The sequence below is a fragment of the Marmota marmota genome, unplaced genomic scaffold (assembly GCF_001458135.2).
Source record: "Marmota marmota marmota unplaced genomic scaffold, marMar, whole genome shotgun sequence".
NCBI lineage: Eukaryota > Metazoa > Chordata > Mammalia > Rodentia > Sciuridae > Marmota > Marmota marmota.
Genome location: NW_026000130.1, coordinates 254,399 through 267,165, shown reverse-complemented (window position 1 = coordinate 267,165; position 12,767 = coordinate 254,399). Strand labels below are relative to the sequence as shown.

Genomic DNA, 12,767 nt, shown 5'->3' with positions numbered 1-12,767 from the left:
AAATAAATAAATAGATAGATAGGAAGTATTAGCACAGGTGAATATAGAATATTGGAATAACAAACAGGTTGTTCATATTTTGCTTGCTAAATATGTTTGCTTCCCATAGACAGAAGATCCATACAAACATTTTCTCTTTCTCTCTCTTTCTCTTAAATAAAAGATCTCAGCATAAGAGAAAGAAGAGCTTTGCCAGACACTGCAGAAGGGACGGGGATCTCTCCTCCTAATCTGGGCCTCCTGTCATGGTAAGTATAAGGAAATAAGAAAATTGGAGTTGAACTCAATTCTGACAATTCAGCCGAACATTATTCCATACTTACCCATTTCTGTTTTTGTTAGAAATCATTTTTCTTTCCCCTAGAATCTCTCTTCTTTTATTATTAGTAATGATAGGGTACTCCAGTATATGGAGCAGTTTCATTTCTCTTAACTTGAATTCTGTGACCTGGACACTAAGTCTCATTTTAAATCAGCTAGTGAATGGAACCAAAGAATAGCATATGGTTCCTGGGCTCTAGGTTTTTCATTCCTTTTCTAGGAAACTGGCCTGGAGTATAGCTCAGTAGTAACCCAAGGCTCTGGGCTCAATCCTCAGTACCAAAAGAAGAAAAAGGAAAAGAGAGAAAAAGAAATTTCTAGGAAGTAGGATATAGTGACAATGATTTTTTCATCTGAATAGTCTTTACTCTTTTTAATTGACAAAATTATGTATATTGTGTGCAATGTTCTTTGAAGTGTGTATACATTATGGAATGGCTACATTGAGCTAGTTAACATGCGTTACCTCACAAAGCAATTCCCTATATTTCCTATGAGTCTTGCTCTCTTTCCCCTCACCCTCCTTTCTTGCCCTTCAGTACTAGATATTGGACCCGGGGCTTAGCACATGCTAGGCAAGTGCTCAACCACTGGGTTACATCCCCAGCCTATCTATGTCTCTTCAAAGCAGTATTTTGGTTCGGTAGTAGGGCAGCAGATCTGCATTCCCCTACTTGAATCTTTGACTGAAAAGAACATATCATGTACAGTTCAGTGATTTCTGGACCATTTAGGGTCCAGGGAAGGCAGAGAAGATGGAGCAACAAGCCAACTACATTTTTATTAATCGAGGACATATAAACAGCACTTCAGATCTTAAGAGAAAAATGATTCTCTGTAATATTGTCCTGTTTCTACCTTATGGTGTTTCCTAGATCCAAACTGTTTCATGCTGGTGCACAAAAAAGGAATTGAAAAGACCATGTTAATTTCAAGCTTCATTAGGGATGTGTATGGAAAATGCTTTTAAAATTAAAAACATAGTAAAACAAAACAAAAAAGGTAGTTGTGCAGAAATGTCATATGAAAAAGAGGAGAAAGGTAACTGTTCTCTTCTTAAAGGTAGACTCTTTTTTTCTTAGTTTGTGGGCATTACAACTTTCTAATTTCTTGTACCCAAACATTAACATTAATGTTAACATTACTGTTAATTCTCTAGGCTACACTTTATTTTACTACCTGTCTCAGGGTTTTTTGTTTTTGTTTTTTTGTGTGGTGCTGTGTCTCAGTTTTCAATGAATTGAAAAAGTGCTTGCCTTGTATTTATATGGTATGCTATGCCAATGCTAATGTTTATCAAATTATGGGCTTATGAAAGCAGATCTGTTCTCTATGGAGACTTTGTCCTTCATCTTATACCACATAGCTAGAAACAAATAGCATGGTCCTCTTCTTGGTGCTGCTGGGATCTCTTTGGTGCCCAACTATCTTCCTTGTGTACTTCCTGCCCCTATGCTGCAGAAATGTTCTGGAGACACCTCTATGTGTGATAGTTGGGGAACAGCTTGACTGTGGTGTGTCCTGCCCCCCACATAAAACATTATAACACATTTTTTTTTAATTCTCATTTGTAATTCTACCACCAGAACTTATGGTTGTGTTTTCCTAAGTAGTCCTTGTCATTCATATATCTACATATATAGTTACAATAACATAATGAAGTCTTTTGCTCATTTCATTCAATGCATTAAACGTTTTCCCATGTTGATTTACTGGATTCCTAAAGATCATTTTACTAGCTACATAATATGTTGCAAGTTATTCAGCCTTTGATCCACTCATATGGTATATATTTAATATACCATATTATTTTAACATTCAGATTATATGTCCTTAATCCTTAGTTTTGTGTAAGAAAGGAGCATTGAATTTTGTTTTTGATGTATATTTCTGTAGTAATCTGAAGGTAACATCCTCTCCTGCCTCTTGTAATCTTAAAAGATCTAAAATGATATTTAAGTCTCTTTGAGAGACCAGGCATTATGAAAAGATATTTTTATTTTCAGTATGGAAAATCTTAAGCATAGACTATATGAGGAAAGAATTTGTAGTGAACTCTCATATCAGTTGCAGTAACTATCAGTTTATGGCTACTTGTTTTATCTGATTCCTACTCTCTGCTTCCTAGCCCTTTGAATTGTTTTGACCAAATTTCAAGGATTATAGCAAGGGAAATATATTTTCAATGACTATAAATACTAGCTCCAAGAATAGTGTATGGACAATACTGACAGTAAGAAGACCGGTGATTACTTTTACATTTTTTGAACATGAACGCTATATATATAGATTTAGTTCATAGGACTTAATTGGTCAGCAGTCTTCTCTTATGTGTTTTAAATATTTATATTTAATGTTGACTTCTCCTCTGAAGTATGTACTTAACTTTCTTACCTGCATAATTTAGCCAGTAGCAGAAACTGGCCTGAAACTGTGGTTGACTGATCCTTTTTCGGGATTTTGCAAGTGACCCTGCTAACTTTACAGAGCTAGGTGGAGCCAAAGAAATACCAGATTCTACATCACCTGGCATTCCTGAGTAATACCAGGAAATCAACAATGTGGAATGCATTCTTTAATACTAATGAATAAGTGCATATAGCCTAAGCAAAATCTGTTCCCAGCTTTTTATCACACCACTACTTTCCAGTTCTGCCTCTTCCCAGTTTCCCTCCCTATTAACTGTGTCAAGTTGGGTTTCCTTTTATACCTGTAAAATCACAGAGACTATAATAAAATTAGGCAGTTAGTTGGTCCTAATGTTAATTAAATCTTTGAGGTTAAATGCAGTTCTGTATAAAGGGGGACATTTTTCTTTCTTTTTTTTAAAATATTTTTTTAGAGGTTGATGGAGCTTTATTTTATTCATTTATTTGTATGTGGTGCTGAGAATCGAACTCAGTGCCTCACACTTGCCAGGCAAGTACTCTACCACTGAGCTACAACCCCAACCCAGGGGGACATTTTTCTGAAGCCTTATAGGTAATATGAGCTGAGGCAGTATTTTTTAAAAAGAGCATTTATTTGATTTAACTGAAAATAAGTACTTCATGTTCTTGTCTTGCTGGCTTAATTGTCAGTTCTCATATGTTGAAAACAATTTTCTTTCAGTGTTCAGTAGCTACTTTGGTTAGGTACGTTAGTCTGGATTAGCACCAAAGTGAGTGTGCTAGCAAGAATGAATAGGTAAATGGCTTCTCTTTCCCTTTTTTTCCTTTTTCCTTTTCTTTCTCTTTTTAAAAAGCCTGCTACATTATTTCAATTCTGAGCTGTTTTGAGGGTCAGTGGAAAACTGCGTCAAGGAATCACATAAAGAAATAATGAGTGCCTCTGTAAAATGATCTTAAAGACAGTAAAAGTTTAGGCCTTATACATTTATGTGAGTTAAAAAGCCAGTTAATGTGATGCTGAGAAGGTATGTTTAAAGTGTACTTTCAGGTAAGAATTTTTAAAAGCTGTCCCCTCTCCCTCTTTTATAGCATTTCCTACCTATTCCCTGTTGGTTCATGAGAACATTTTTCTTGATTCAGGATTCTCTCTCTTTTCCTTTTATTCCCTTTAAATGTAAACATTTAGCCTTCTTTAAGTTAAGAGATACCTTTTAATAATGAAAGTAGGATTTTTTTTAAAGCCAGTACTTATGGTAGAAAAGTGGGTTCTTTTTTAAAAAAATCACTTCCCCCTGTTCTTTCACTCATTAATTGACTTCAAACGAAATGAGTGGAAAGGCATAATATAGTACAGATCAACACAACATTTTTTTTGTATTATTTTTTTATTTGTTTTAATTAGTTATACATGACAGTATAATGACCTTGACATATCATACATTTGAATCAGATGGGACATAATTCAACATTTTTCATCTAACAAGTTATTTTGGTGTTTATAGGAGTGGAGCCATTTACAGACTTTAGTACACTTTAGGTAATTACTCTTTCCGAGACCACTAAGCTCTGTCATATTAGCCTTATTAAAGTGCATCACTTAATTAAGTATTTTTTTAAAAAATTTATTAGTTATTGATGGACCTTTATTCATTTATTTTTTTATATGTGGTGCTGAGAATGGAACCCAGTGCCTCACACATACTAGGCAAGCATGTTACCAACAACCCCAGCCCTCATAAAACATTTTTATTTTGGCTACATAAGAAACAAAAGTTGTTTTTTTTTTTTTTTTTATAATTTTGCTTTTAAAATTATTTGATTATCAGCAACAGTTTCTTAACAATTATGCTGGGATGCTTGTAATCCTAGGGAAATAATTTTTTTATAATAATAATAAAAGTATATTTAATTTTTTTAATACTAAATGGAAGTTTCATAATTTTTCATAGCATTTTATAAACCATTTGTAAAATTATATTTTATAATTTGAAGCTATTTAAAAATTTTAAATACCAATCTTTTTAAAAGGCCCTTAAAAAGCTCATGTCTCAAAATAAAATGGTTTAGTCAGTTTGTAGCAAAGATTGCTAGAATGATGGTTGAGGTCATTGTTAAATTCTGAGTGGCTTTTTCTGTCATGGATTAACAATAGGAGAATAGTTTTGGGACAAGTTTGGCTTTTCAAATTATACAGCTTTAATTGTTACTTAGTATTAGAGTGCAGTCTGGAATAGCAGTTCTGAAACCCTTTGGTCTCAGCATCTCTTTTTACATTGATAAATTATTAAGGACTCCCAAGAGGGCTTGTTTATGTGGGTTATGTTTGCTGTGTTTACTGTAATAGAAATTAAAGCTGAGAAATCTCTCAAATGCTTATAAATTCATTTAAAAGTATGAAATTACATGGCAATATAAATATTTTTAATTAAAAATAACTTCTTATCCAAAAATTGTGTAATATTTCTGATCTCTTTAATGCTTGGTTTAATAGATGACACATTCTCATATCTACTCTCACATTCAATCTATTAAAATATGTTTTATTTCAAATGTGAGGAAAATTCAGCCATATGTAAGTAAGTAGAAAAGCGAAGAATATTTTAAAAGTGTTTTAGATAATCACATGTATTTTCTTTTAATACTACACCAAAACTTGACAAGTGGTAGTTCCTTAATTTAGTTGCAGTGGTGAATCTAAAACTATAAGTGAACCTCTTTGTTCTATTTTAACCGTTTTTGATCTGTCTTGTAATTTTTTGGCAGGTGTGTGGTTCTGGGGATCAAAACCAGGGCATTGTATGTGCTAGGCAAGCACTTTACCCCTGAACTCCAGCCCTTATTTTGCACTTTTATCCATGCATGATTTAAAATATCATACATTGGTCATTAGGAAAATAATAGGTTCATTATGCAATGCAGGTCTTTCAACTGTTGACATATAGTGAATTTTTAAAACATATTTGATATATCACACACTGATTTTATCACAAAATTTTTGAGTATTGGAAAGCTATCAAATTCATGGTGGCAGATGACAGGTTTTCCAGTATTGTAATTTTTGCATAAAAAATATATTGTCATTTGGAAAAAAGATCTGCCATATGGCCAAGTCTTAATTTCCACAATTTGTCCATCAGTTATTCTTTCAATTAAAAATTGTGCATAAAAAATGGCTAGTTCATTGTTAATTGAAAGTCACATAGATATTTTTCCTTGAAGCAACCATAATATCTCATATAATTTTCTCCTGCCTTTTCCAAGGTCATTTTTAGTTAAATTGGTATGTCTGCCTTGATTGTGCTAAGGTGCTCAGTTTACCCTTCTTATTCTTTTTACAGTATTAAAACAAGTGTCAACACAGTAGGAAAAAGGCAGATAATGCCTTAATATTATTGTGAAGGTGGTTTTGACCTCATAGAATCTGCAGACTTCACTTGAAGAACCACACTGATAAAAGTAGTGTAATCTTATGGTTTTATTTAACAGCAACTCTAATCCTAAGTATTGTTTATACTCCCCCCGCCCACCCCGAGGAGATTTGTAACATTGTGATAAGTAGCATGTGCTAAATGTTCAGTAAATAGTGGTTATAAGTTGAACATGATGTGGTTTTTGCTGTTTTAAAAATGGTTGTGTTAAAAAAAAAATGTATGTATGTATGAAGTCCTGGGTTCAACTCCCAACACTGCTCCCCTCCCTCCTCAAAAATCTGTGTAAACAGATTTCACTATCATTTTGAGTCAGGCTTTCTAACAGATTACATTTCTTTTGGGTCTTCCTGTAACATTACTTTTTAAAATGTGAATTAAATTGTAGTGCATTTTAGATGAGAAGTTTCTGTTCTCTTTTGAAATTTCCTTAACAGAAATAGATTTATTTGGGAATATAGGGCAGAGTAAATTAGGGCTGGTATTCATACATGTTTCAAATTTGGGAAATTTAGTTCTTACTTTTTCTTAAATATTCTTTCAAGATTCGATTGATGAAAATTTCACATAAAAATCAAAGGTGACACAAAGGCTGGAGTCCCAATATCTCCTTCAATGGCAGATCCCACTGTGTCACAACTTCCTCTCACTAGGCCCCACCTTTTAAAGGTACCACCACCTCCCAGTAGCACCACAGACTGGTGGCCAGCCCTTTAACATATGGACCTTTGGAGGACACTTATCCAAACCATAGTAGCAGTTAATATGTTGATGGAACAGTTTGGGGAATTAATATTTTTTTTCTTGCATTTTTTTGCCTATTTGCCTTGGTCATTGGGCTCTTACTGTGATTATGTGAGAAGACATGGCAGAAAAACTAAGTATAGATAACTAGCAGTTTTTGAAGTTATTTATTTTAAAATTTTTGGTTTTTTTAGGATGAAGAGACTCGGCACAGTCTTGAGTGCATTCAGGCCAATCAGATCTTTCCCAGGAAGCAGCTGATTCGGGAGGATGAGAATCTTCAGGTAATCATAGGCCACTTTGGATTGTAATATGTATTTAGCATCATAGTAATGATGTAGCAGAGCTAATGGATTAAAGGGATGGACTTATAAACATATATTTTTTTAAGCCATACCTATAGAAATGCAAGCTGGAAACCATTCTAGCAAGACTTATGTTCTTAGAATTCATTATTTGAGATGATGTTCTCTATCATTCCTTTAGGAGTCCAGGATTTGAATAATTATATTTGAATTAGGTGGGTATAATCTCGTCCTCTTTACTTATGTACTGTACTTTAAACTTGGATGACAGTGCATCCTCTTTAAATGGACCACTGTCATCCAAGTTTATCTATTTATCTATTATCTATTTATCTATTCACCCGACCTTTGTTTAAAGACTTGGCCTTAATTGCTTCAGAACTCTGAAGAGTTTCTTCATTTTGAAGGTTCCTTTCCTTGAACTTCATGGAGAGAGCACAGAGTATGTGGGTCGTGCTGAGGATGCCATCATTGCCCTTTCAAATTATAGACTTCACATCAAGTTCAAGGAGTCTCTTGTTAATGTAAGTGATTACTAACTACTATCTCTAAGGTAGACATAGAAAGTTTAAGTTGAAAAAACTTTGTAATGTACTCGGAGACATACAAGATTTGGGTGTGTGCAAGCATTGTGTGCTCTGCTTTTCTCTGTTTTGCACTCGAAGGACATTTAGTTAGTCAGCAATTCTTATGCCTTATTTAAAATGATGTATTTAGTTGTCAGCTGAGGTGTTCAATGTTTAGTTAAAACTGAATAATTTGCACTAAGTAATGCCTTATGTTAAGCTTTATAAAAGTACAGAGTCTGAATAAGCTTTTATTCCTCAATTGTTAGTAGTTACCAACTACTTCAGTTGAGTTAATTTCCTGGGCCTTAATGTCAGATGATATGTGCTTTGAGCTCACTGAAGACTCATTATAGGATGAAATTACTCTAATGGCTCCTAAGTGGTATAAGTATAGATGTTAAGTGCAATGTTTATTTGCATAATGGACCATATATTACCGAAGAAAAGGAATTCTCAAGGGTATACTTACCCTTTTTCAATTATGAGGGTCTTTTCAGTGAACTGGATCTTTCAGTGTACTGCTGTCATTAGTAGATTTAAATGAAACCCACAGAGGCACAAAAGTTGTACTTGCACAAAACAAATGCATTCTTCATTTGCTAGTATTGTGGTTTTCTGCATGTCAGTGCTAGCGCAGAGAAATATATTATAACACCTAATAAGAGGTCAGTATTATATCCCATTCAGATTGTGTTTTGGTTTTCATTTTGTGGTTCTTTGAGATTTGTCACTTTTATTTATTTTACTTACCAGTCCAAAAGTTACCCAAATCCTCTTTGATTTACCATGAGTCAGTGGCTGCCATTTTCTTAGTATGTGTTATCTAATCTAATCTAATCTCTTTTTGTAGTTAAGCATTTATGTCCAGGAGCCCTTTTGACCTGAATTCCTCTGGATTCTAGATTTGGGCTACAATCTTAGCTGTTACATCAATTTTCTGTCCATCAGTTAAAAGTATGTGCCAAATTCATCAAGGAATGGGGCAATACTTATCTTCCATACCATATAGCATTATGATCAGGAGGGTCCATTTGGATTTGAGTGTATGATGGAAAAGAAAAGGTGGAAATTCTAAAATCTCAGCCATCAAAAATTTCCCATCATCTACTATGGAAGTAATAATTAATAGAACTACACAATTTAATTTTGTGTTCTTTCAGTGTTTTAAATGGATGGAATCAATGAAGTTATTTCAGTAAAAGTAAATTGCATGTGAAAATGATAGAGTTTCATGTCATTGCATTTTCCCATGCCATACTATATTGTCAGCATTTTGGGTTTTAACTGGTTTTAGATCTATTTTGGGAATGGTTGGTTGGAGAGTCTTGCCATTCACTATTTTAAAGCCCTTCAGTGTTTCTTTTCTATTTCTAAGATGAAAATCAAATTACTTTGCATGATGTAAGACAGTGATCTTTGAGTCCCTGCTAGCTTTTCTACGTTCTCCTTCCCTCTTCTCACCTTTTGTACTAGTAAAACCAGCCTCCCTGGACTGGTCAGTCATACGTCATAATTCTCTTTACTTGAGTTTTACTTCTTATCTCTCCCTTCTTTCCTCCTCAGCAAACGTCTCTTCATCTCTGAAAACCCACTTCAGGTGATAACTTCCTCTAAAAAGCCTTGCTCAGTCCTCGTTCCTTTCCTGACAGTTAATTATAGTCATGTGGCCTCTTCTTTATCTTGAACATATCTTTACAATATTTACTAGGCATATTGTAATTTTTTGGTTTTCATCTTTGTATCTCCAGGATCCAGCTTGTTTCCTGATGCTTTGCTATCTAATAGATATTAAGTTAATTGAAGTTACTATTAAGTTAATTGAAGTTACTATGAATTTGAAATAGACATTGAACAATTTTTCCCCTTTTTGAATTTATAGTTCATTTTAAAACAATGTATTTCTATGGGAATAGGCCTGTATATTTTGTGTGTATGTGTGGTTTTTGTCGCAAATAGTAGCTCTATGTGTAGGTTGTTTACTGGAATTGTGGGTCCCTTTTACAGATGAAGTATTATGCTTAAGGAAACTTACCACTGCTCTTACTTTTGGACCCAGTTCCTCATATACATGTTTTCTCTAGCATTATAATTCTAAGGCTTAGAGCCTACATGCCACTTAAAAGCCCAAAATAATGGCTTTGCACAAAAAGATGGTTGTGCAAAAATATTTTGACATTGTAGTGTCTATAAACACTTCCTATTTAGATAGATCAACCTTTCTCATACTAATATGTTAATCTCATCATAGCATTAGATTTTTGGAACCTCAAGTTATTCCAGGAAATAATGACTTCTCCTGCATCAGACGTGGGTGGAGATCAGAGGGTTATTGATGGTGTTGTTTCTCACCTCCCTCCCTTTGTCCTTTCCTCAGCAAATAAATACTTTAGTAAAATATAGGAGATCAAGAAACCCCTGTTAAATGTGTTTGATTTGGATGTAATAATCTTTAAGCCATCAGTATCTAAATGTGCCTTTCTGTGTTGTAGCATGCCCCACTTTACATCATTTAGCACTTTAGAAAATGACTTGCCATCAAGTTTAAAAAAGCTACCTGATATCATGTATTCTTTTGTAATTTCACAGCACATTGAGTAAAATGTGTCAGTAGATTTAGATACCATGAACATCATTACCTTAATCTACACACATATTCACTAAATATCAAGGTTCCAATTCCTAGGGTAAAGAATCTCTGTAATAGAGTTCGTTTGTAACATTTAATGTATGAATTGCTTCCATTCTTAGTTTTTTTCCAAAACTATATTTTTACATATATGCAGGTATATTTCTTTGAAACTTAGATAATATATAAACAAAGAAATTTTATGAAAGTTTAAAACAATTTTTTGTTGTATAATTCAATAGACTGCTTCTCAATCTGCTGCTTCTGAAATCCCAGTAAGTAGCATGAGAATCCTAGGTGTTACTGTACCTGTGCTTGGAACAAATTGGTTTTGAGTGTCAGATGTACACTTTGCAAATCAGCAAAATGTGTCTTCTCTGCATGATTTGCTTCCCTGTTCTAGTGGTATGCTTTGTTGAGAACAGATTGTGGGGTGAAAATTAAGGCCCACAGTTTATACATAAATGATGGAAATGTAATCTGAGTTTTAGCCAGAAATAATTTGTAAAATCAACATTTGTATTTAAGAGGACATTAAACTTCTGTTTTTCAAGCCAATCTGTCAGTGCCTGTTAGGAAAAAAGTGTGGAAGTATAGTAGTTTAGAACACCTTTTCTTTGCACTTTGCATTTTCCTTCAACAATCACCTTCATTCCCCATATTACCAGGAGGAGGTTATTGTTAATACTTGAGTATATTTTGGCTTAGCATTCATATAATAGTTGAAGCATCTGAAATCAGGGCTGGAAGGAGATAGCTTGCGTATATGTATTTTTCCTCCTCTGATTAGATTGGGTGCCTAGATATTCCATTTTATTTTATATTTTATCATTAGAATTATTATTTTTACTGTGTTACTGTCAGTTTTACTTCATATGTACAAATTAATATTTCTCATTCAGATTATGAAAAGAGTGCTTGTTTTTAAAAAGGTAGAAATTATTCCACTTCTAAATCCTGGTGCTTGAAAATAATACACATGCGCACACACACACACACACCCAGAATGAATTCAAGAGTTAAACTAGAGTATGTTGATGTCAGATCCCTCATGAATATGACAGTACTATGGGTCTTTAATACCTATGCATGTCTATTAAATTTTTAAATTGCTTCTTTTTTGCTTTTGTGGATTGATGCTCTTGGGTTTTGGTGCCTGTAAAGTGTAACTTTTGGCCTTTTGAGGATTTGATTAACAGTACCAAGTGTTTTATGCATTGTTTGAGCATGAGTTTGGTGGAATTTGTTAGACCAAATGCACTATAAAAAGATAGAATTACCTGACAAGTAGAAGATGGAAGAGAAAGAAGCAAAAAGAAAATGAGTTGTTTGAAACATCGAATCATTGGTCTGGAGAAGGTTTGAAAGTGATTTTCTATTTCCTTTGCAGATGGAATTGCCTCTGAGGAATCTTTATTTTAAATTCTGTTTTTCTCCTGATGATCCCTGGTGGAGAAACCAAATTTTTGTTTTGGGAAGTAAAGTGAAGGAAATCTCGTATTAAACAGAAGGGCAGTCAGTCTTAGGGGAAGAAAGAAAGTCACACCATATGTGGTCGAAGGAACCTGGGTTAAAAGGCAGCGTGGATTCTAACCCAGACTTTGCTGCTTGCTTATAGTGTATTTCAACCAACCTGGGCTAGGAAATAGACTGGGCTTGAATATTTGATTCTTTGTTTATGAGGTTGAGTAGTGCATGTTTAGTCATAGAAATGGTAAGAGATCCTTTCCATAGGTGAGAAATGTTAAGAAAACTAGAGCCATGTGGTAGGTCTTAAAGTAGAAAAACAGTATAGTTGAATGTCAAAGAGGAAAAGATGGCAAATTCTGCCTTTTTAGAAGGAAGAGAGGACAAACGGAGAAGTGAAAAAAGGAAGCATTTATTGATACAAAATTAGGTGTTTCTCTTTTAAATGTCCTTGTTCTTGCTACATATTAAACTCCCCTGCATGTGATAGTTTGCATGAGTATTAAAATCCGCTTTTCTGTATATCTGACTTGAGAACACATTGTTGGTTTTGGTGTCTTGTCTAGTATCTCTAATCTGATTTGAAACATAGAACCAACGTTTTTATTATTATTCTTTAAAACTGCAGTGTTAAGATTCATACAAATTTTATTGAATGCACTTTAGGTAGCAGATATTTTGCATGCTCTGGGGGGTTTTAATTCTTATTCTGGGAGTTTGGACTCAGGCCCTTGGGCTCTGGTCCAATAGTAGAAATGTAAAGCTTCTCTATTGTTTGTAATAATGTAGCACAGGCTGATAACATTCTCCCAGCAGCTAATAGCATAAGTGTTTTTTACCTTTTCTAGCTATAAGGAAAGGCAATTGAAGAGGACCTGGGATGCAGGTGACTACTGGGAGAGCAGCCTCTCCGTGTG

General features: G+C 34.1%; 1 protein-coding gene across 1 annotated transcript in view; it reads left to right on the top strand.

Moving 5' to 3' along the window:
- LOC107154500 (myotubularin-related protein 3-like) overlaps positions 1-12,767 on the top strand; it is a 70,157-nt gene that overhangs the window by 16,965 nt on the left and 40,425 nt on the right. The window contains 3 exon segments of the mRNA XM_048784907.1: positions 164-248; positions 7,078-7,167; positions 7,596-7,712. Coding sequence (XP_048640864.1) covers positions 246-248; positions 7,078-7,167; positions 7,596-7,712 — 210 coding nt within the window. The 5' untranslated portion in view covers positions 164-245.